This window comes from Pteronotus mesoamericanus, unplaced genomic scaffold (genome assembly GCF_021234165.1).
Source record: "Pteronotus mesoamericanus isolate MK-2021 breed Mesoamerican mustached bat unplaced genomic scaffold, CSHL_Meso_final contig_27, whole genome shotgun sequence".
In the NCBI taxonomy this organism is placed as follows: domain Eukaryota; kingdom Metazoa; phylum Chordata; class Mammalia; order Chiroptera; family Mormoopidae; genus Pteronotus; species Pteronotus mesoamericanus.
In genome coordinates, this window is record NW_026555115.1 from 20,011,134 (window position 1) to 20,036,671 (window position 25,538).

The 25,538-nt window shown below is 38.7% G+C and overlaps 1 protein-coding gene across 1 annotated transcript in view; it reads right to left on the reverse strand.

Annotated features, from left to right (window-relative positions):
* The window catches only part of ATR (ATR serine/threonine kinase), a 146,750-nt gene extending 125,056 nt beyond the window's left edge, over nt 1–21,694 (reverse strand). The window contains exons 1-6 of the mRNA XM_054575092.1: nt 21,465–21,694; nt 6,247–6,338; nt 5,051–5,200; nt 2,474–3,351; nt 1,382–1,560; nt 717–908 (exon numbers count right to left, since the gene is read on the reverse strand). Of these exons, the coding sequence (XP_054431067.1) occupies nt 717–908; nt 1,382–1,560; nt 2,474–3,351; nt 5,051–5,200; nt 6,247–6,338; nt 21,465–21,523 (1,550 nt within the window). The 5' untranslated portion in view covers nt 21,524–21,694. The remainder of the gene's footprint in view (nt 1–716; nt 909–1,381; nt 1,561–2,473; nt 3,352–5,050; nt 5,201–6,246; nt 6,339–21,464) is intronic.
* Nucleotides 21,695–25,538: the final 3,844 nt, after the last annotated feature.

Below are 25,538 nucleotides of genomic sequence, written 5' to 3' on the forward strand. Positions count from 1 at the left end.
TTGATATTTACTCAAAACATCAGGTGTATCCACTCTGTAAAGTACATGGTTTTCTAACCACTTTGCTGTACAAATGAAACTAACACAGAATAATACTGAATGTAAACTGTAATTGGAAAAAAAATGAATGAATCAGGAAATACAGAATAAATGATCATGTAAAAAACGAATAAGGAGTACTGGTCTATAATGTGGCACTAAAAATAAGACTAAATCTTCAGAGAGAGCTTCACCCCCTATTGTTTCTTCTGATAGAATAATTAACCTGTATTAAGAATACTGAACAAAAAATATATCTTTAACAAATTCTACATTCCTCCTCTTATTATCAAAAGTAAATGTTCTTTTAACTTAAGGTTTGACTAAAATAAAATTGGCTTTTGAGTTGCATAAAAATGTATTCTGCTACTTCATATATACCCAGGAGTTAATTTTGACTTCAGATAAAAAAGGAGCCTCAATTTCTCTGAGCCTCAGTTTCTAATCTGTAAAGTAGGCATAATGGCATTTACCTCACAGAACTGTTGTAAAGATTAAGTTATATATAGTACTTAACACAATACATAGCATTTAGCAAGTGCACAATAAAAAATAAATTTCTATTTCAGTACAAAGTTTGTGTTCTAAGGTCACACAAAGCAAGTGAATGAAGTCTCCTAAACAATAAATCCAAATTTATTACAGAAAACCCACCCAGAAAATACAAGTTGTTTTACCAGGCCATGTTCTGAGGAGAACAATGAACAGTACACAGAGCAGTCAGTTGTAGGACAACAGCAATTCCTTCTAGAGTCTCAATAACAGGATTCTTTAGCCTATCATATTCAAGGAAAACCTGAAGGGATTCAGCTTTCTGTTTCAGTGCACTCCATAATAAGCTCTTTTTGTTCATATCCACATGATTAATTCTGTAATTATAACCACAGTATAAATATACTTATATTTAATGTAAATTTGGTTCAAATGTGAAAAATACTTACAACAAAAAATAACATGTAAACTACTGAAATTTATCCTAAGATGTAAAACAACTTTCATGGCTGTCTAAAATATGGGAATTCTTTGGCTGCATGACAAAAAAATCATTTATTTGTTCACATTTTAAAAAACTGGTATTTGAGGTACAGTCTCAGATTTTTCATATATTAAAAAGTTAAACTAGACGGGCAAGTAAAGACTTTCAAAAGTCTTTTAAGTAACCATATTTATCCAGGAAATTTTTCATACTAACCCTATTAAAATGTTAAGCATTTCTTTGACTACCTTTAGAAAGAATAAATGTTCTTTGTGTATTTAAGTAGAAGCACTTAACTAAACGCAATCTTTAAAAGTAAATAAAAGTTTACTAAATGACTAAGTAAAAACTGAATAAAGGTCATACTCTTCAGTCTGTTTTGTTGCTCTTTTGGAAGAGTTTAGAGATGAGCTGAGTCGACGTCTTTTGGGTGATAGTCCATTGCTTTTACTGTTGAGGTTTTCCTGTTGAAGTTGGCACTCAATCTCCTGAATAATTTCAGTACTTTCCATTTTTAGGGCTGCATAAAGTGGGCCCAACAAATACTGAGAAAGCAAAAATAATTTCAAAAACCATCTCTTAGAAAAAGTTTATATTATTCACACACAGCAAAAATGCATTAGGTATTAGTTGTAAGTTTTCTAAAACGGTAAACTACTTCAGGAGTCTCATCAGGTAAAACAAAGACCTAAATTAATCTATATTATTTTACAATCTACATATAATTCTATATCTAGAACTATGGTTCTATAATCTTAGAAGGCATAACAAATCTTTCTCCTTATACCTTGTTTTTCTCTCTATCCAAATGTCACAAAAAAATTCTAAGGGAGGGGAAGAACTGAGGGAGGGAAGGTGGGAGGGGGGCAAGGGAAAGAGGTGGGGGGGGAGGCAGAGACAAATGTATTTAAAAAGTAAATAAATTTAAAAAATAAAAAAAAAAAATTCTAAGGGAATTATTAACTTATTTCATACTACAAACCCAGCAAGCCTTATAAATAAAAATTAACTAAAATATTTAATCAAGTTAGTGCATATTTATTTTATTGCACTGCCTTTCTCCCACAGTTGAAATAGAAAAAGAGGCATGATTTAGCATTACTAGTACTATGTACCCATAGGTTTTCTAAAAGTTATTGATTATAAACTGTCAAAAAAAACCTGTAAGTGCAATTAAGTTATTAACTTATCCACTTTTAATTAATAATGCTACAAACACGCGTACACTTCACAAATTCCACTTTAAAACATTCAACTCCTTAGCATTTCATCACCAACTTAGTGAACAAATTCTTCTGAAATCAAAGTAAAAATCGATTATAGGGAGCCAAAGTAGGTTGCCAAAATATTAGTAAAGATAATATTACTAAGATATTCTATATTCTCATTATCATATCTTACATACACACATACACAAATTATGAAAAAAATACATACTTAAGCTTAAAAATGACTTACCTCTGCATCTACCTGGACTCCAAGCACATCTACAAGAGCTCTACAAATCTTTCTCACATAAACCTTCCTAACTTGTAATGCAGATTCATACCCAGCTGGCACATATTTAAGGAAATACTGCAGTAAGTGGCAAAAAGCTCCTTTTAGCAAATGAGACTTAAGCCGCATAAGCACACCATTTTCAAACATGACACAGAGTTTTTCCAGCAGCATATTTAAATAGACAGGTTCGATATTTCTGTAAGCTTCTGCTTCAAAAGAGAATAGTGTCTTTATCAGCTTTGATAATGGATCGTCATAGATTTTCAATTGGTCAGCATCCATTTCTACAAGGTGTTTTAATAATTCCAAAAATGAGCTGAAAAAAGTGCTGGCTGGTTGTGCTGGAAGTCCTCCAAGCTCAAATAGCTCAGTTAAAAGGCTAACTGCCAAGGATTTAATTTTTGGACTACCATACTCTAGCAGAACACAACCTATCCGCCAAAGTAAGAGTTCTTGCCTTCTAAAAAACACAATTGCAATAATACGAATAAGAATTGTTAATAAAGTGGCTTCAATAAACTCTAAATTTTTCATGTTCATGAACTGCAAAGGAGCTGGCTGTAAATATCCCACATGTTCATCTAATTGACTTAAAAATCGGCTAACTACCACTGGCCATTCCACAAAATGTCCCATTGCATTTCTTCTGTGAAGGTAAATCAAGTCTTCAAAAAGATGTAATAATTCCTTTGTCAGTACTCCAAAAATAGCAGGACTCTTGCTTTTAAAAAGAAATAATAATGAGCAGATGACTTCACAGATCTTCTTGTGTAACATATGACAGGATGGAGTCGCTGCAATCCGTAGAAGTCTTCTTATGATCCAATTACTGAAGTCTTTGAAATAAGCAAACAAAAATGATATTAAGTAACTACATCGGAAATACTAATTACTTTGCTAAATACCTGATGATTTATTTTTAAAGTGTAAACTTCACTAACAAAGTAGTCTAAAATGTTCCCTATAAAAAGGAAGTATAGTAATTTTAGAATACCAATTATGCAGTCAGACAGACAAGTTCCTAGCATTCCACTTTACTAGTTGTGTGAACTTTTCATTTATCTGAACCTCTAACTTCATCTATGAAAGGGGAATGACGACATCTACTTTGTAGGTTACTGTGAGGATCAAGTAACATGATATATGTGAAATTCTCAGCATAGTGCCTGAAGTTAAATAAACACTCAATAAATAGTAGTTATAGTTATTATCACCCCTTGAACAAATATTTATTGAGTGGCAAGTTTGCCCAAGTGCACAAGAACAAATCAGACATAGCCCTGTCCTCGTAAATCCTATATACAGTTTCTGGAACTTTTTGACTAAAGCTATGAGATACATTTTATAGCTTGACCCAGTACACATAGGCATATTTATTTAAATGTATGAAACAAAAGTTTCATGAAATAGTATTCATTCTTATTATATGCAGTACATTGTAATACTTTCTAGTCTATTACATTTCATTCTCATAATCCACTAATAATGGGTCACGACCTTTTGTTTAAAAAACAATGTTTTACAATAAATTTAAAAACCACTATAAGAGGAAAAATGGTAAACACGCTATTAACAGAGAATTAAGAAGGAGCAACTAACCCAGTCCTAAGCCACACAGTCACAAATAGTGGCCAAAAAAGACTTTTTGGAGGACATGTTATTAAACCTCAGTCTTGAAATTCAAGCAAAAAAAAATGTAAGTACTTTATGCATTGCATATACATTTTTAAAAAATGCTTCATTTACACCTTTTTAGGAGGAAGCCAATTAAAAGGACAAGTAGTGGAAAAAATGAGGATAAAGTCTAGGGAAAAAGCTTCATCTAGAACAACTATCAGCAAACTCTTTTTTCTTCTTTTTTATTGAATTTATTGGGGTGACATTAGTTAATAAAATTACATAGGTTTCAGGTGTACAGTTCTATAATACATCATCGGTATACTGTATTGTATGTTTACCACCAAAAGTCTAGTCTCCTTCATTTACCCCCCTATATGCTCTTTTACCTTTCCCTCTAGTTATCACCATTATGTTGTCTCTGTCTATGAAAGATTTGTATGTGTGTATTATTGTGGGGGTGGGCGAAAAGGTAAAATGATTAAGAAAAAAGAAAAAGGAAACTCATTCTTAAAGGGCCAGATAGGTTCAAGGGCCATGTGTTCCATGTCAACTACTCCATGTTGTTTTAGTAGTTGCAAACAATATGAACAGGGCTGTGTTACAATAAATTTATTGTTTACATAAACAGCCAGCCAGCCTGTGGGCAACTGTTTGCTAATGCCTGATCTAGGAGAAAGAGATCACCAAAATCAGAAAAAGAAAATAGCTAAAGTTTTCAATGGTAAATAAACAAACTTGATTATTTTGGTCCCATTGTCGGTATCTAGTTCGTAACAAAAGAAAACAATAAGGATGCATGAAATAAAACTAACTAAAATTTGACTAAAACGTTTATTAATAAATATATTATACTTCAGAGAGAAGGTCAATTTCATAAAACAGATTGCAAATGAATGTACAAATAGCAGGGCTTACCAATACAACTGTCTTTTGCTTCATTTTGCCCACGGCTTCCATTCACATTTACAAACATAAGTGGCGAGGATTTCATAATATGCTGGATGAAATCAAGCAACATCACAGAAGTTGGCTGAGAATCAGTTTTCTTTATGAGTTCTAGAGCAACTAAAAAATACAAGATTATTTTAAAGAGTTGTGACAATTTAAACAACAGTGTTTTGTTAGGAAACTAGACTTTGGTGACAGTAATTCCAATGCTCATGTTAACTTAATGGGGCTAACCATGAAAGTCTTATCTTCCTAATTTTAAATGTTTAATAATCATGTTCACTCATCTATTATACATCCATTCACCAAATAAATACTGTAAGCCTATAATATGTCTAGCACTGTGCTAAAATCTGAGTATAAAAAAAAATCTCAAAATCAGGTGACAAATAAATAATTATAATACAATATGTTAATTGTACTAATTCAGAGTGAAGGAAACAAAGTATGTGGGAACATGCTATGAAGGCCTTGATACCTAGATGATGAAGAGTTAGTAAACAAAAAGGAGGATGGACTGGTGGTCTAAACAGGAGCACCACATGAAAACACATCTTGCAAGTATTCAGTGTATCTCTGTTATTTTTCAGCAACTTGTAACTTTACTGATTGAAAAATGGAAGGGTAAATAACTATCACAAGTCATAAAACTTGTGCGAAATGTGGAATCAACTCTATAAACCACGATTCAAATAGTATCTATATTATACCTTCGATATAATTTTTACAATTATGGATGTGACACATTCTTGCTAAGTTTGTAATTTATCTTTTATATTGCCGCAGACAGGGAAAATAAACAGGAGTTCATTCAAAAACTTACAAAGTCACAAGCTGTTTATAGCATTTGCTATTTCTCAACCACTGGCACAAGACCTACCTAAAATAGAGTCCACTTCATTGGACTGGACAAATGTTTTCTATCTATAATAATATCCTATATCAGAGAACACACATTAACCAGCAGAAATTCTAGATAACAAATAGGAAAACATATTTCCTATAAAATTCTAATTCACATCATGTAGTATAAATTGTTTGAAAATAACTATCATAAACACCAATTCTATAAAACTGCATAGAGAAAAAAGCTTGCAAAATGTTGTACAGAGAAGAAAACAACCTAATTTATAAAGTTTATATAACAAATAATTATTTCTTACCAACATTTACATCTGTAAGTATTCGGTCAATAAACTGACATAGAATTTGTCTTGGCTTCTGTACAACTGTATTATACTCCTCTGGACTGGCACTAAAATAAAAATAAAAACTTTTCAACCTTAAAGGAAGTCACAATGTAATTTGTAAAAAATTCTCCAGACTTGAAGTTATCAAGTGTGTTTAATTTTAATGTTGACATTCGTAATATTCTCCTGCTTCAAAATGAAAAGAAATGGCTCAGCAGGCTCCACTGAGGCCCAATGTTGTGCAAGCCAGACTGTTGAGTACCGGGGGATCACTGACACTAGATCCCTGGCTAAATGGGGCACAGAGTAGTCCATAGAGACACTTGAAGAGAGTCTGGACACAGAGCCTTTGTGGAGACAACAGAGGGAGTAGCCAGCAGGATCCCGGTGCTGACTCATCCCTCATATGTCACCAGCCATCTTGCTCAGCCAGACCACTCCTCTGAGTGGCATCAGCGTGAGAGGACCCAGCCCCAGGAGGGTCTCTGCCCCGCCCTGTGGTACTTAAGCCTGACCATTGAGTGCACAGTGACTAGACTAACAACTGAAGGAGACAGCACAGAGAGTAGATCCCTGGAAGTCTCAAACAGACTGCCTCAGGTCAGACCGGATCAACATCTGACATCATCAGAGGCAGATCCAGAAAGAAAAAACAGCGGTCTCCTACCATTGAAGTTCACACCACAAAGTCAGGAAATCAAGACAGATCAACTGAAGAAGCAGAAGCAGAAAAGAAGAGTCTCACAAATAATGGGAAGACAAAGAAACACCGCCCAATCGAAGCAAAAGGAGGAAAACAGGAAAGAGAACGAAATGGAATAGAGGCAAGTAAACTATCAGATATTGAGTGCAAAACAGTCGTTCTACTGAAGGCTCAGTGAGCTCAGTGAGAATTACCAAAAACTACAGGGAAACTACAAGCTACTTACTGCAAACTATATCAGCTTGAAAAAGGACATAGAAACTATCAGTAAGAGACAAGAGCAAATGAAGAATACAATTTCTGAATTGAAGAACACAGACGAAGGAATCAAAAGCAGGCTAGACAAAACAGAGGGTCGAATCAGTGAGCTGGAGGTCAAGGTAGAAAAAAGCTCCCAGAAAGAGCAAGAGAACGAAAAAAAGACTCAAAAAGAATGAAGAGGCATTTAGGGAAACGTAGGTCAACCTGAAACGTAGTAATATTCGTGGAATAGGGTTACCAGAAGGAGAAGAAGAGGAGCAAGGGATAGAGAATCTGTTTGAAAAAGTCATGATGGAAAACTTCCCTAACTGGAGGAGAGAAAAAGTCACACAAGTCCAGGAAGCACAGAGGGTCCCATTCAAGGGGAACCCAAGGAGGCCCACTCCGAGGCACATCATAATTAAAAGGGCAAATATCAAAGACAGAGAGGCACCAAGGGAGAAACACACAAGGGGGCCCCAATACGGCTAGCAGCAGAATTCTCAACAGAAACGCTACAAGCCAGAAGGGAATGGCAAGAAATATTCCAAGTCATGAAAAGCAAAGGCCTGCAACCAAGACTGCTCACTGCTCTACCCAGCAAGGCTCTCAATTAAAATGCAAGGTGAAATGAGGAGTATTCCAGACAAAAAGAAGGCTAAAAGAATACACCTCCACCAAACCAGCACTGCAAGATATGCTAAAGGGACTACTTTAAGAAGGAAGAAAAAGAGTGAGAAAGAGAGGAACACAGGTAAAAAGGGAAAAAAATGAATAAGTATCTATCAATAATAACTTTAAAGGTAAATGGCTGAAACGCTCCAATCAAAAGACATAGGGTAGCTGAATGGATAAGAAAACATGACCCACACATATGCTGCCTACTACATGAAACCCACCTCCGAACAAAGGACCTACCCTTTGTAAAAAGTAAAAGTAAAGGGGTGGGAAAAAAAAATATCCCGAGCATAATGGACCGGGGGGGGGGGGGGGCCGGGAAAGGCCGGGGTACCAATACTTATATCAGACAAAATAGATTTCAAAACAAAGACCATAAAAAGAGACCCAGAAGGACACTTCATAATACTCAAAGGAAGAATCCATCAGGAAGGAACAAACATTGGAAACCTATGTGCGCCCAACACAGGAGCACCCAAACATATAACGAAAATCCTAGAGGACTTCAAGAAAGATACAGACAGCAACACACTGATAGTACGGGATTTTAACAACCCCACTGTCAACAACGGATACATCTTCCAAACAAAACATCAGCAAGGATATTGAGGAACTGAACGACGCGTTAGATCAAATGGACTTAGTTAACTGACCTATGCAGAACCTTTCATCCCAAAGAAGCAAAATACACATTCTTTTCAAATGCACATGGAATATTTTCAAAGACAGACCACAAGATAGGACACAAAACAAGCCTCAACAAATTCAAGAAAACTGAAATCATAACAAGCTTTTTCTCGGACCACAAGGGCTCAAAACTGGAAACCAACCTCAGGGGAAAAACTCAAAAACTTCCAAACTCGTGGAGACTGAACAGCTTGCTATTACACAATGAATGGGTCAATAATGAGATCAAAGAAGAAATAAAAAAGTTTCGCGAAACAAATGAAAATGAACACACAACAGTGCAAAACCTATGGGACACAGCGAAGGCAGTCCTGAGAGGGAAGTTCATGGCAATTCAGGCCTACCTAAAAAAAAGAGAGAAACATGTCAAACAAACGACCTAACCCGACAGCTTCAAGAACTGGAGAAAAAACAACAAACAAAGCCCAGACCGAGTAGAAGGAAGGAAATAATCAAGGTCAGAGCAGAACTGAATGACACAGAGACGAAAAGAACAATTCAAAGGATCAACAAATCCAGGAGCTGGCTCTTTGAAAAGATAAATGAAATCGACAAGCCTTTAAGCAGACTCATCAAGAAAAAAAAGGGAGAGGACCCAAATAAGTAGCATCAGAAACAAAAGAGGAGAACTTACAACGGATATCACAGAAATACAAAGGACTGTAAGAAATTACTATGAACAGTTATATGCCAAGAAATTTGAATACCTCGATGAAATGGACGAATTTCTAGGAAAATATAACCTTCCAACACTGAATGAAGAAGAAGCAGAAAGCCTGAACAGACCGGTAACAGCTGGGGAAATTGAGGCAGTAATCAAAAAACTCCCGGCACACAAAAGCCCTGTCCGGGTGGTTTCACAGGAGAATTTTACACATCTCAGGAAGACCTAACCCCTGTCCTTCTCAGACTATTTCAAAAAATCCAGGAAGAGGAAAGACTCCCACGCTCTTTTTATGAGGCCAGCATCATCCTAATCCCAAAAACAGACAAACAGACACAATAAAGGAAGAAAACTACAGGCCAATATCGCTGATGACCACAGACGCTAAAATCCTCAACAAAATTTTGGCAAACCACATCCAGCAATACATTAAAAAGATCGTCCGCCAAGATCAAGTGGGATTCATCCCAGGGATGCAAGGATGGCTCAATTTTCGCAAGTCAGTAAACGAAATACATCACACAAACAAAAGGAAAGGCAAAAACCACATGATCGTATCAACAGATGCGGGAAAAGCATTTGATAAGGTACAGCATCCGTTTATGATAAAGACACTCAGCCAAGTGCGAGCAAAGGGGGCATACCTCAACGTAATAAAGGCCATATATGATAAACCTACAGCCAACGTCATACTCAACGGACAAAAACTAAAAGCTTTCCCACTAAGATCGGGAACGAGACAAGGTTGTCCGCTTTCACCACTTCTATTCAACATAGTATTGGAAGTCCCAGCCACAGCGATCAGACAAGAAAAAGAAATAAAAGGCATCCAAATTGGAAAGGAGGAAGTAAAGCTGCCATTGTTTGCAGATGACATGACAGTGTACCTAGAAAACCCCACAGACTCCACCAAGAAACTACTCAACCTAATAAGTGAATTTGGCAAAACGGCAGAATACAAAGTCAATATTCAGAAATTGAAGACATTTTTGTACACCAGCAATGAAATATCAGAATCAGAAATCAGGAAAAAAATCCCACTTGACATAGCAACAAGAAAAATAAAGTACCTAGGAATGAACCTAACCAAGGAGGTAAAAGACCTGTACTCAGAAAACTACACAACACTGACGAAAGAGATTAAGGAAGAAACAAATAAATGGAAGCGTATACCGTGTTCATGGATTGGAAGAATTAACATCATCCAAATGTCCATACTACCCTAAGCAATTTACAGATTCTACGCAATCCCTATTAAAATACCAAGGACGTATTTCACAGATATAGAACAAACTTTTCAAAAATTTATATGGAACCATAAACGACCCCGAATAGCTGCAGCAATTTGGAGAAAGAAGAATAAAGCAGGAGGGATCACAATACCTGACATCAAACTATCTAAACAGTCTGGTACTGGCATAAGAACAGACACATAGATCAATGGAACAGAATAGAGAGCCCAGAACTAAACCTATGGTCAATTAATATCCGACAAAGGGGGCAGAAGCTTAAAGTGGAGTGAAAATAGCCTCTTCAACAAATGGTGTTGGGAGAGCAGGACAGCTACCTGCAAAAATTTGAAATTACGCCATACACAAAAATAAACTCAAGATGGAGAAAAGACTTATAAATGTAAGTCGCGACACCATACACGTCCTAGAGGAGAACATAGGCTGGAAACTCTCAGATGTCCCGCGAAGCAGCATTTTCACCAATATGTCCCCTAGAGCAAGGGACGTAAAGGAAAGAATAAACAAATGGGACTTCATCAAAATAAGAAGCTTCTGCACGGCTAAAGAAAACATCAGCAAAATGAAAAGGGAACCAACCGTATGGGAAAACATACTTGCCAATGATACCTCGGACAAGGGTCTGATCTCCAAAATGTATAAAGAACCCACACGACTCCACTCCAGGAAGACCAAGAATTCAATTTAAAAAATGGGCAGAGGACCTGAACAGACACCTCTCCAAGGAGGACGTACGCAGGGCCCAGAGACATATGAAAGGATGCTCAGCACCACTAGCCATCAGAGAAATGCAAATTAAAACCACAATGAGATACGGCCAGCATACGGTCAGAATGGCCAGCATAAACAAATCAACGAACGACAAGCGCCAATGGGGTTGTGGAGAAAAGGGAACCCTAGCACACTGTTGGTGGGGATGCAGACTGGTGCAGCCACTGTGGAAAACACTGTGGAATACACTGTGGAATTTCCTCCAAAAGCTAAAAATGGAACCGCCTTTTGACCCAGCGACTCCACTGCTGGGATTATACCCTAAGAATCCCGAAACACCAATTCAAAAGAACCTATGCACCCCCATGTTCATAGCAGCACAATTTACAATAGCCAAGTGCTGGGAGCAACCTAAGTGCCCATCAGTGAATGAGTGGATCAAAAAACCATGGTACATTTACACAATGGAATACCACGCAGCAGAAAGAAAGAAAGAGCTACCACCCTTTGCGACAGCATGGATGGAACTGGAGAGCATTATGCTAACCGAAATAAGCCAGGGGGTGAACGTCAAATACCATATGATCTCACCTGTAAGTGCAACCTAATCAACAAAACAAAGACGCAAGAAAAATACGCCCAGCAACATTGAAAGGAAAAAGAAACCGACAGTTATGAGAGGGGACGAAGGAGGTGGGTAATGGGAAAAAGAAGAGGAAGGGTCCAATCAAGGAACATCTAAAAAAAAAAAAATTTTTTTAAATAAATAAATAAAAATGAAAGGTAAATCTAAAACATGTTACCAATTTACAAAGATAATATCACATGCTAAATGACATCATAGGCATCCAGTTTTTCAAAATGTAACATGCCCTGCCCCAGTATGTAGTCAGTAGCTACATGCAATTGGGATTTAGCCCTTGAAATATTAGTCTAAATTGAGTTACACTGTAAATATACAATACCCATTCGATTTTGAATATTTGGTACAGAAAAAGTACATTTCAGTAATAATTTTATGTTAATTACATGTTGAAATGTTATCTGGATACATTACTGAGTAAATAAAACAAATTAAAAATTAACTTCACCTGTTTCCATTTACTTTTTATAATGCGGTAACTAGAACATATACGGCTTGCATTCTATTTCTATTGAGCAGAGCTGAGCTACACTTTCACGCTTTAAAAATCTATAAAACACAGTTTCCTCAACAAATAAATTCCAAGGAAAAGACAGTCTATAACTAAGACTCAAAAACCATATCAACTAATTACAACGCATACAATGATCCCCAGCTGGATTCTGATTCAAACATTTGAACAAAGGCTAGATATTTGATATAATTAATAATTATTCTGGAAAGAAAAAAGAATTATTCTTCAGTGTGATACTAGGACAGTATGTTTTAAGTCTTTATCTTTTAGAGACAAATATTGTTTTTTACAGATAAAATGACCTCTGGAATTTGCTTCAAAGTATTCGGAGTTGAGAGGAAAAGGGCCATGAATTGATGGAACTGGAGAGCATTATGCTAACTGTTCTACAACTATCACCACCATAATTCTCCTGAGATTTTTAACTTTCCCAAACTGAAACTATACTCATTAAACAATAACTCATTTTCCCCTTCCCCCAGCCTCTGGAAACCAATATTCCATTGGTATTTTCTGTCTCTATGAATTTGACTATGTCACAAAATTAAATCATATATGTCTCTCTGTGACTGATTTGACATAGCATAATGTCTTCACAGTTCATCCATGTTGTAGCATGTGTCAGAATTCCCTTCCTTTTTAAGGCTGAATAATATTCCACTGTATTATATACCTTACTTTGTACATTCATCCCTCCATAGACACTTGGGTTGCTCCTACCTTTTGGCTAATGTGAATAATGCTCCTATCAGCACGGGCGTACAAATATGTGTTCTAGTCCCTTTCATTTCTTTTGGGTGTATACCTCAAAGCAGAATTTGGGGGACTGTTTGATAATTCTGTGCTTAATTTTTTGAGAAACTCCCATTCCATTTTCCACAATGACTATACCATGTCACATCCCTGCCAGCAATGCACAGAGTTCCAATTTCTCCCTCCCCACCAACACTTGTTATTTTCTGCTTTTTAAATATTAGCCATCTTCAGTGGTATGGAGATATTTTACGTTTTGAGGGATTCTATGTCTTTGAAACTCAGTGGGCATCCTACATTTACAGCACACCTCATTTTAGACTAGCCACATGTGAGGTGATCAGTGGCCACATCTGGCTTGTAGCAACTGTATTATAGGACATTACAGATTTAAAAATACCAAAAATTTTAAATCTAAAATACAAGATAACATAAATTGTCTTAGACAAAGTCAGAAGATTTTGTCATAAACCAAGTGTAATTTGGCAAGTGTCATTTAAAAAAAAAAAGAATGAGGAGGTATTTGGGGAGAGGAACTAGGACAGTGGTTGGTGGTCGGTTTCCTACACAGCTTAATTTTGAATAAAGATGATGCTTTCATGTGTTATTTGTGTAATTTTTAAAAATAAGCTTTTAAACAATGTGAATTAATTATTCATTAGGTATACTATCAAAATAAAGGAAATCATGGGAAAATGAACATTTATTATTTTGCAACCTCTACTTTGGAATATACTGTCAAGATGGCAATATAGGTAAACGCAGTACTTGCCTCCTCCAATTAATCACATCAATATTACAACTAAACTACAGAACCATTGTAGGGTAAGTGGAGGCAGTCTGGCTCCCTCACCCAGAAGTGTGGGTAACTGGAGGGAGCAGCTTCTCGCAACCTTGAAGGAGTCTGATAAAGCAGTGTTCCCACAGCCTTGAGCCTGGGTCTCACAGCCTTGAGCACTGGGTGTGATAAACTGTCCCGTAGCCTTGAGTAGGCTCACGTGCACAACTCATGCGAGGGTACTTCACTTTCTGGCCTGCAGCCTGCTTTGTTTTGGGCTAGTACTTAAGGGGTAGAAGCTTTGGACAAGGGAGGGAGTCGGGGGCAGGTAGAGACACGGGCTTGTGGCCTGTGTGACTCCCCAGACACAGGCTTGCAGCCTGTGCGATTTCCCTGGACACAGGCTTGTGGCCTGTATGACTCTCCCAAATAAAGGCATGTCAAGCATCCCCAAGGTTCCACGCATCTTTTTCTCTCTACCACAGCCTTGAGTGGACCTGCCCAGCCTAGAGAGGCTTCAACACAACCATCATTATTTAGAACTGCCTGACAACTGGCTGAATGGAAGTCCCACAACTAGGGAATTAGAGAAGAATCCACATCAAGACTGGCAGGAGGGGCAAGGGCTCCCTATGGGCTGGTCCCACACCCAAGTGTGGCAGGTTAAAAACTGGGAGGGATATCTTGGCTACAGAGATCCCATCCGAGGAATGACAGGTCCTAGCCTCACCTCGTGCCCCCCAGCCTAGGGATCCAGTACCAGGAAGAGAAGTCCCCACAACTTCTGGCTGTAAAATCCAGCAGAAATTGAGGCTGAGGAAGGAGGAGGTGGCTGAAGTATCTCTTAAAGGACCCACACAAGGACTTACTCTTACTCCCTCTGAACTCCACAGGAGAGCAGCAGCTTCAAAGGCACCAGGGACAAATGGGGAGGAAATGAACTGTCCAGCATCAGGGCAAAAGCTGGCTGTATGCAGCTCTATCCCAGATGGGAGGGCTGGCAAAGGCCATTGTTCCTTTGATGAACCTTCCTCCTGTAGAGCCAGCAATGTGGGCACCATTTCTGGATTTCCATCAACCTGGCTCCCACTGTTCATCCCACCCTGGTGATTCCCTAAGGCACTGCCGCACCCAACTTTTGGGGCCACCCAACCTGTTTCCAGTCATTTTTCCATAGGAATGGCTTTGGTGCTATATATACTATTTAAACCAGCTATAAAATCAGATACAAAATGAAACAAATATAAAATGTCTTGGCTCATGCTTCAGATTTTCCTAAAATCTCTCAAACAAGCATCATCTGGCCTCGGTGAGCCCTGTACCTCTCAGTAAGTGACCTCAGGCCCAGCACTGACAGCAGCCAGCCTTGCTTCACAGCTTGGCTCACCTGGGCACCTCCAAGCCCAGCACAAGTAGCAACGATCTGTTGATCGCTTTATAGCTCATGCCAGGTAGCCCCGGGAAGAACACAGGCACTGGCTGACCTCAGATAGCACCTTCTGGGAGGCCCCAGAACTAAGTGGCGGAAAGCTTCTGACTACATCAAAGCTCCACCACTCAACCACCTCCACAAGCAACATATACAAGGGGCAAATTCAGGGGGCACCAGAGCCCCACTGAAGTAAGTCCTGCTCTGTGGGGTAGGCTCCCACACAGCCAATCCACCATGGTAGTCTGAAAGCAGCAGTCACAGCCATTCCTTGCTGCTAAATGGCCTTGGGGTAAATCCCTCCCATTGATGTGCCAACAACATTCACGGCTCAACTATAAGAAGCAGGTATATATAGCCCATACAGAGGGTGCACCTAGAGTACCCAGCTTGGGTGATCAGGTGAGGCTGTGCCACTGGACCCTACAGGACACCTACTACATTACACCACTCTACAAGCCTGGGAGATATAGCAGCTCTACCTAATATACAGAAACAAACAAAGGGAGGCTGACAAAATGAGAAGACAAATAAACACGTCCCAAATGAGAGAACAGATCAAAATTCCAGAAAAAGAACTAAACAAAATGGAGACGAGCAATCCACTAGATGCAGAGTTCAAAGCACTGGTTATAAGGATGCTCAATGTACTTAGTGAAAACTTCAACAGCATAAAAAAGATACAATCAGATATTAAGAATACACTAACTGTATCCCTCACACAACAATAGAGTAGATGCAGCGAAGTATCAAATCAGTGATTTGGAATATAAGGAAGCAAAAAACACCCTATCAGAGCAGCAAAAAGAAACAATTTTTTAAAAATGAGGATACTGTAAGAAGCCACTGGGACAACTTCAAGCATACCAACATTTGCATCATCAGAGTGACAGAAAAGAGAGAGCAAAAAATTGAAAACCTATTTGAAAAAATGATGACAGAAAGCTTCCCTCACTTGGTGAAGAAAATAGACATAGAAGTCCAGGAAACACAGAGTTCCAAACAAGATGAACCCAAAGAAACCAAGACACATCATAATTAAAATGCAAAAGGTTAAAGAAAAAGAGAGAATCCTAAAAATAGCAAGAGAAAAGGAGTTACCTACAAGGGAGTGCCCATAAGACTGTCAGTTGATTTCTCAACAGAAACTTTGCAGGACAGAAGGGATTGGCAAGAAATATTCAAAGTGAAGAAAAGCAAGGACCTACAACCAAGATGACTCTACCCAGCAAAGCTATCCTTTAGAATTGAAATACAGATACAGAGCTTCCTACACAAAAAATAAATAAATAAAAGAAGAGTTCATTAGCACAAACCAGTATTATATGAAATGTTAAAGGATCTTCTACCAGGAAAAAAAAAGATAAAAAATATGAACAATAAAATGTCAATAGTTCTGACTAGTGTGGCTCAGCTGATTGAGCACTGGCCTGTGAACCAAAGGGTCGCTGGTTTGATTCCCAGTCAGGGCACATGCCTGGGTTGCAGCTATTATTGAATGTTCTACCTTATGTTACCACATGGGCACTGGTGGTGGCAGAATCAATTAGAAAAGCCCAGGACACGTTGTTGGGTAGGAAAAAAAAAAAAAGTTGCATAACTGGCACATGAATATGATCCCTTTTGTAAAAAATTATTTTTATTTCTACATCTATGCATCAAGAGATGTCTATTTAATTTAAGAAAAAAAAAAGAGAGAGATGTCTAGAGGGATGGTTATCCAAATGTTAGTAATGATAATTTCTGGATGGTAGAATTCTTTCTTCTATACAGTTGAAAAAGTTATTATTTTTGAGCACGAAAATAAATAAAGAGAAAACCTTTGTTAAACAATATTACAATTCACACCAAGAATTATTAAAGCATTTGTGCCCTCTAACCCAGCAATCTCATTCTTGGGAACCAATCTAAGGAAATAACTCAAATGAAGGAAGATGCATTCAGTTATTAACTCAAAATGAATTATATTAAAAACATGCACTACAACATTACTTATAATACAGGAAAACTTACATTAGGGTAATAATTCTTATTCACTCACTGGGACACTGTGCAACAATTTAAATGAGAATGATGATGACCATATATTTATGGAAGGATGAGAACCAAAAAAGGCAGAATGCAAAATTAATCTGTGCCAGGAGCACTACTGGGCAAAGATCCTACATGTATTTGGACCAGGGCTAGAAGGGAATACAGGCAAATAAAAAGTTTAATTTGGGGGGGGGGGGGGAAATATATATATTTTATATTTTTTATATATTTAATACATATATATTATTTGTGTGAAAACTTTAGTATCACGTGAACCTTTAGTATATTTAGCAAACACAAGCACATTCTTTGGGTCAACTATTAACTACCAGGATAACCAAGATACTGTGCATCTGCCCTAAAAGAATTTTTAAATTAAAGAACAAATCATTTTAGCACAGTATGGTTAAGTCTTAATAGAGCCAAGACAGAATACAAAAGGGGACACTCCGCCTTGAGAAGGGCCTATCAGTCAAGGTTCCCTGGAGGAGGTGATATAAAAAACTGAGTCCCTAAGGAGTAGGCAGGTAAAATAAGAGAAAGAAGAAAGGTATTCCAAGTGGAGGAAACAAAGGGTCAAGAATAAGAACACAGGGTGTTCTAAAAACTCCAGAGACTACACGGCCAAAGAAGAAGGGGGCAATAATTGAAGGGGAAGATAAGATCAAAGGATGAACTAAGGAGTTTCGATTTCGCACTGATGGCAATGCGACATTGAAGGATCTTAAGTAGAAGAGAGGTTAAACATGTTTTTAAAACTTGAATTCATATGTGTTATTTCCCTGTTTGAAACATTCCAATGGTTTCCTGCTGTACTTAAAACCCAACTCCTTATCCTGGCCTATAAGATTCTAAAGGATCTGGTCCCTGCCTACTTCTCCCTCCATCCTTAACTAATACCACCCCCTCTTTGCTCTCTATGTTCTAGCCTTCTTCCTATTCCTTAAAAAGTAGGTTCACTCCCATGTAGGGGCCTTTGTACTTCCTATTCTACCTAGACACATCTCCCAGTTTCAAATGACTGGCTTCTTCTTACACTCCAATGTCCTCTAGTGGCTAATGTTGCTGCTCCCCAGACCCTTATCTCCCTCCCATTGTCTCATCTAATATTTTGATAGCAACTATCACTATCTGAAAATACCTTGTGATTACAAAGTAATTTTAAACAGGAAGGTCAGAGAAAGCCCCTCAAAAATGAGGCCTGAATGGAACCAGTCAGTGTTCAGACAGAAGAAATAGCAAGTGCAGAAAACTGAAGGCAGGAATGACCATCGTGTACACAAAAATAAGGCCAATATTATTGGAGTAGAATGAGCAAGGGAGGGATACAAGGCCATGAGGTCAGAGACAGGCAGAGACTGTATCATACAAGAATTTAGAGACTTTGGTTAAGGAGTATGGATTTTATTCTAATTGTGCTGTAAAGCCAAAGGAAGGTTTGGTACAGAGGAGTGATGTTATATAATCTAAAATATGATTTACAGTCATAAAAATCACTCATTGCTGAGTGGGAAGTCCATTGTAAATGGGTAAAAATGAAATGGATAAATAAGCTAAGAGGCTATTGCAACAGTCCAAATAAGAAATTACAGTGGTAGCAATGGAGATGAGAAGTGTATTTTAAAGGAAGTGTTGACAAAACTTGCTGATGGATTGTAACGGATAAGGGAACGAATCAAGGATAACTCCTAGACTTTTGGTTGGTACATTTACAATGACCTGGGGGGAAAGAACAGTAAATCAAGAGATCTGCTTTGGATATGTTAATGTTCATTTCTGGGTATAGATGTTGAGTAAGCAACCTAATTTATATTTCTGGGCTTGTGATACAAATTTGGGAGTTATCAACATATAGATGATATATAAAGCCATGAGACTAAATAAGAGTTACTCAGGAAGAGAGTGAAGATGAAAAGAGAACCAAGGATGTAACCCAGAAGCACACAGGGAGTGAAGACTGATTCCCAGATTTCTGGTTTGGAAAAATTGAATGAACATGGTATCCTTTACTGAAATATCCCTACCTCAGTGAATGAGAAGAATTTAAAAAAAAAAAAAAAGGCTTGGGAAGTTTGAGGTATGAGGAGAATTTGTACTGGGTATGTTAAGTCTTTATATAGGGACACCCTGGTAATACTGCCAGTATACAGTTGTACATATAGTTGTATTGTAGATAGATATGGTTTGGCAAAACACATCTGGAGTCATCAAATAGCAGCAGACAGCAGGAGGACGGATGCGATCATCCAGTAAGATCATGCACAGAAGAGAGTGCTAATAGCAAAAAACAGTGGAACAAAATTTATACCTGAGAGATAGAGGAAGATAAACCCACACATGAGAACCGTGACATCTCACTTTTTTCAGAAGCCTAACTGCCACAATCAATTAAAGAAAAACAAACTCAGGATGAAAGGCCTTGAGGACTTGAATCTGAGATGGCTCTGATAACTACTATGGCTTTGCCTTTAGTTCTTCAACTTTTGTGACTCCATTTCTCAATAGTGATAATATTTGTCATGTTCTATACCATGGAGATACTGTGAGACCAAATAAGCTTGAGTGACAGTTGCAATGAAAAAGTCATGACAATTACAAATTATTATTAGACAATTCCCTGTGGGTCAGTTTTTCTATTCATTCTTTTAGAATGGCTACAAATGAATGAAAAGAAAGGCAACTGTTGATGAAAAAAACTATAAATAAATCTTATACTATTATTTTTATCAACAAGTCTCATAAAGGAAAAGAGGAAAAAGAAATATTAATATGCTAATTCTACATTAAAGCAAAACATACTGAGCTTCACATTGAGCCTGGAAGATGAAATCTGTACATCAACTTACTAAAGTGAGCACTTGTATTCATCTTCTTTTAGAAAGGTAGATGTTACTTTACAAAATGTTAATACAAAGTATGCTTGCAGTACTCTTGCAAAGTGAAAAAATTCACACGCACAGAAACAGGTAGATTCAGTTAAGACAAGCATGGTCCCTTCATTTATACTCTTATTATGTAATTGAGGAAGACTAAATGCCTTTGTGCTGCCAACAAGTGGAAATAAACACAACTGCACCAAAAAGAAGGAAGGAAGGAAGGAGGGGAGGGGAGGAGAGGGGAGGAGAGGGAGGAAAGAAAGGCTATTAAATATTCCACTGGCTTAATATTAGTTTTGACTTTGGGTGCTAGGTTTTCAAACAGTTTAAGAAATCGGGAAGCAATTATTCCAACTGAAGTGCAGGAGCGGTATCAGCCACTTATTTCTTGTTGGCAGTGGGACACAATAGAGAGAGAATACACACAGTGTCGTCCTGCCTTCCAGTGCTTGGGCCAGGATGTGATGGGACGGGGGTGGGTTGCTGGGGGGCAGGCAGCGGGAAGGCGGTGACCTGGTGGGGAAAGCAGCCACCAACATTTTCCCCTCTTCGGGGTGACAGTGGTTTATAGTCCCTCTTGGGTTTGCAGAAAACAAGCTTGTACAGCTGAAACAATATTAGATTGTTTTCAGGTTTTGGTCAACATTCTGTGCATTTTGTGGACGCTGTGGCCGACCCCTGGGCTTTCTGACTACAATAACGGACTGGGACTGGATGATCAATACAAAAGAGGTCTGATCTTCAGAAGAGCCTGAGGTTCCGCTTGGAAGAAAGAGGGAAATTGCCTTTTCTAGCAACTAGCCTTCCTTGTACAGAATCATGGGTAGTTCTGGCTCAAAATGTGGAGCTAAAATCCCAATTTCTCCATAATCGATCATAATAATAAAAACTGGGCAAGTCCAAGGGTCAAGCCCCTCATCTAAGAAAAGAAGACAGTGAGCGCAGTGCAGCGACCGGGAAGTGACGAGAAAGTCGCCCCGCGTGCGGGCAGGCTTCTGCGGCGCGGAGGCCTGTCTCCTTAAATGGTTCCCGCAGGCGCACAGCGACGCTTAGCGTCCTTCTCGGCCTCGCTGAAGGAGAACTGATACTCAGCCCCGCAGCACCCCTACGGAGGAGCCGGAGCCGCGGCCGCAGCCGCGGCCGCGGCCTAGGGCAGCGGCCTGGGAGGCGTGGCCGGCCGGGGAGAACACGCGAGGGGACGGCGTTGGTCCAGAACCGCCTGCCAGCCTACCTGCCCAGCTCCCGCAGGGCGGGGATCATGGACGCCAACTCCAGGCCGGGCTCGCCCATGCTGAGGAGGCGCGGCGCTCGTCCACGACGCGGAGGCGGGCTCGCGGCGTCTCCACAGCCACTTTTAGGTGGGAAGTCTCGGCGCGCAACGGGTCTGCGCGGGTCCCAAAGCTCTTGCCGGAAGCAGCGTCGCGTTCCGCGCGCCAGGCCTTCCTCATTTCCGCGAACGCCGAGCGCAGAAGACTCAGCAAAAGAGTTCCCTGCATCTAAGGAGGAAAGTGGCCTGGAGGGCACCAGGCTAGGCTCCTCGTGTCACTCCTGTGAAAACTGAGATAGTTCAGCGGGTCAAGTCCAAGACTAGACCCCAGGTGTTAGGTTTCTTGTGTTCCTCCCACTCTTTTGGCAGCGTTTCTGAGACAGTGCAAAAGGGGGGCTCCACCCTGTCCTTTCTGATTCAGCAGATTTTTTCAACTTGAAGTCACTTAGGTTTCCTTGAGGTTGAATTGTATTTATAGATGTCTCATCAAATCAACAGCAATACTGTGTTGAAACCTTAACGGACGTCTAAAGTGAATCAATGGATTCTGGCTGTAGACTTTCTCTAGCTCAACCTAATTTGTTTATATTCGAAAGATAGCCATGGTAAGAGACTGTTAGCATGTCAAAAGTATGCATTTAATCAGGCAAAGCGATGCACTGTGCTTACATTTGTTCTTTGGTACAGGAGTGTTAATACAGCATCTTTAAAAAAATCAAACTTATGGAAAAACAGCCATATATGCTCCTGCTCCAGAGACTTTGCATTTGCTGTATCTTCCTTTCCTTGACCTTGAACATGCTTTCTCATCACCTCTCTTCAGATATTTGCTGAAATGCCACCAAAGAGCCTCATATAAACTAGCACACTTACACTGTGTTCCCCTCCATCTGCTTTATTTTTCTTCATAGCACTTAGAACCAAAAGATATATTGCATACTATTTTATTGACTATGTCCAAAGAAACTTGAGAGCAGGATGTTTTCTGTCTTAGTCACTGCTTAGATACCCAGGGCCTAAAACAATGCCTGGCACACATGTGGTGTTCAGTAAATATCTGTTAAATAGTTGAATTATATAGTGGAAAGAACATATGATTAGGAATTAGATGCCCTGCACAAATTCTCATTCCATCTTAGAAACTATATTATCTAGGTAAAGTTACTTAACCTCTCTGTACTTCCGTTTTTCATCTATAAAATGGGATTAATAATATCTACCTCACAAGATCATGGTAAAGATTAAATAAGACGTGGTAGAATCATACACTAGAATATCATTTCATAGTTAAAATGAATGAAGTATGCAACACCGAGATAAATCATGAAAGCCATGTTGAGGGAAAAAGGCAAATTGCAAAGGAATACGTAACAGTACATCATGTACATACCATTTTAAAACCACAAAAAAAGACTGTGAGTTATGTATATATATACATATATGCTAAAACTATAAAATTGGGAAGCATATACATCAGTTGCAGAAGAGTTGTATCTCTGGAAAAGGCAACAAGGGAAGGAAATTATGAGGCTTCAGCATACCTGTAAAGGTTTTCTTTTAATAAGGTATGAATTAATCATGACAAATTTAACATTTGCTGTATTTGGGTGGATGTTATATTACTGTTTGTATCTCTATGATCAAGATATCCCAAAATACATTAAAAATATAATTTTAAAATTTAAGTTGAAAACCAGCTTATCAACTAAAAAGTTACAAGTATTGGTTATTATTTTGGTTCATATGAAGAAAGATTATAAAAATTACAATATTCAGTGGTAGGCAATAGCTGAATAGCATTGTCATTCTAAAAGAGAAGATTAGAACAAAAATTAGAAACGATAAATAGGGAATCGAATTTAATTCAAAAAGATATTTTTGTGCAAAGTATTGTGTTAGGTACTGTGACACAATGATGAGGAGGACCAAGTCAGTTTCAAATATGTACTATCTGTGGATGTAGGAAAGATATAATAACCTGGAAAATTAAAAGCAATGCAAAATCCAATGAATGTCACAAGAAAGAAAGAAATAGCATACATTGGAAAATAGAGGATGGAGAGGTCATTATCTATTCTGCTGGAGAGAAGGTAGATCGGGAAGGAGCTCAGGGAGAATGTGGCACTACATCTGAGATAGTGATAAGGGAACTCAAATGGTTAAAGATTTTAGATCCAGTCATAGGTGATAGGCTTTTAAGAGCTTTATTTTTCCTATGTCTATCTTCCAACTGCATTTTTTCCCTTGAATTATTCCCAGACACTTTAGTTTTGTTTAACTTTTTATTGTGGAAAGATTCAAATATACAAAGTAAACAGATAAAGAACACCCTTTGTTCATCACCCAACCTCAAAGTTATCAGTATTAAGCCAGTCTTTTCTTTTTTTTAAGAAATTATACTTTGACTTCTGGTCAAGATGAAGATATAAATATGCTTTGCCTCCTTTAACAACTACAGGAAAATTACACCTAAACTATAAAACAAATAACACCGATTTCTGTCAGAAAATCAAGCTGTACGAAAATCCAAAAACAAAGGATTAATTTTATTTATTTATTTATTTTATTATTGTTTTTCATTGTTCAAATACATTCGTCTTCATTTTCCTACCACTAAATTCCCCTGCCCCACGCACCTCCACCTCCTACCCTCAACCCTTCCCCACTTTAACTTTGTCCATGAATCCTTTATACATGTTCCTTGATTGGACCCTTCCTCTTCTTTTTCCCATTACCCACCTCCTTCGTCCCCTCTCATAACTGTCGGTTTCTTTTTCCTTTCAATGTTGCTGGGCGTATTTTTCTTGCGTCTTTGTTTTGTTGATTAGGTTGCACTTACAGGTGAGATCATATGGTATTTGACGTTCACCCCCTGGCTTATTTCGGTTAGCATAATGCTCTCCAGTTCCATCCATGCTGTCGCAAAGGGTGGTAGCTCTTTCTTTCTTTCTGCTGCGTGGTATTCCATTGTGTAAATGTACCATGGTTTTTTGATCCACTCATTCACTGATGGGCACTTAGGTTGCTCCCAGCACTTGGCTATTGTAAATTGTGCTGCTATGAACATGGGGGTGCATAGGTTCTTTTGAATTGGTGTTTCGGGATTCTTAGGGTATAATCCCAGCAGTGGAGTCGCTGGGTCAAAAGGCAGTTCCATTTTTAGCTTTTGGAGGAAATTCCACAGTGTATTCCACAGTGTTTTCCACAGTGGCTGCACCAGTCTGCATCCCCACCAACAGTGTGCTAGGGTTCCCTTTTCTCCACAACCCCATTGGCGCTTGTCGTTCGTTGATTTGTTTATGCTGGCCATTCTGACCGTATGCTGGCCGTATCTCATTGTGGTTTTAATTTGCATTTCTCTGATGGCTAGTGGTGCTGAGCATCCTTTCATATGTCTCTGGGCCCTGCGTACGTCCTCCTTGGAGAGGTGTCTGTTCAGGTCCTCTGCCCATTTTTTAAATTGAATTCTTGGTCTTCCTGGAGTGGAGTCGTGTGGGTTCTTTATACATTTTGGAGATCAGACCCTTGTCCGAGGTATCATTGGCAAGTATGTTTTCCCATACGGTTGGTTCCCTTTTCATTTTGCTGATGTTTTCTTTAGCCGTGCAGAAGCTTCTTATTTTGATGAAGTCCCATTTGTTTATTCTTTCCTTTACGTCCCTTGCTCTAGGGGACATATTGGTGAAAATGCTGCTTCGCGGGACATCTGAGAGTTTCCAGCCTATGTTCTCCTCTAGGACGTGTATGGTGTCGCGACTTACATTTATAAGTCTTTTCTCCATCTTGAGTTTATTTTTGTGTATGGCGTAATTTCAAATTTTTGCAGGTAGCTGTCCTGCTCTCCCAACACCATTTGTTGAAGAGGCTATTTTCACTCCACTTTAAGCTTCTGCCCCCTTTGTCGGATATTAATTGACCATAGGTTTAGTTCTGGGCTCTCTATTCTGTTCCATTGATCTATGTGTCTGTTCTTATGCCAGTACCAGACTGTTTAGATAGTTTGATGTCAGGTATTGTGATCCCTCCTGCTTTATTCTT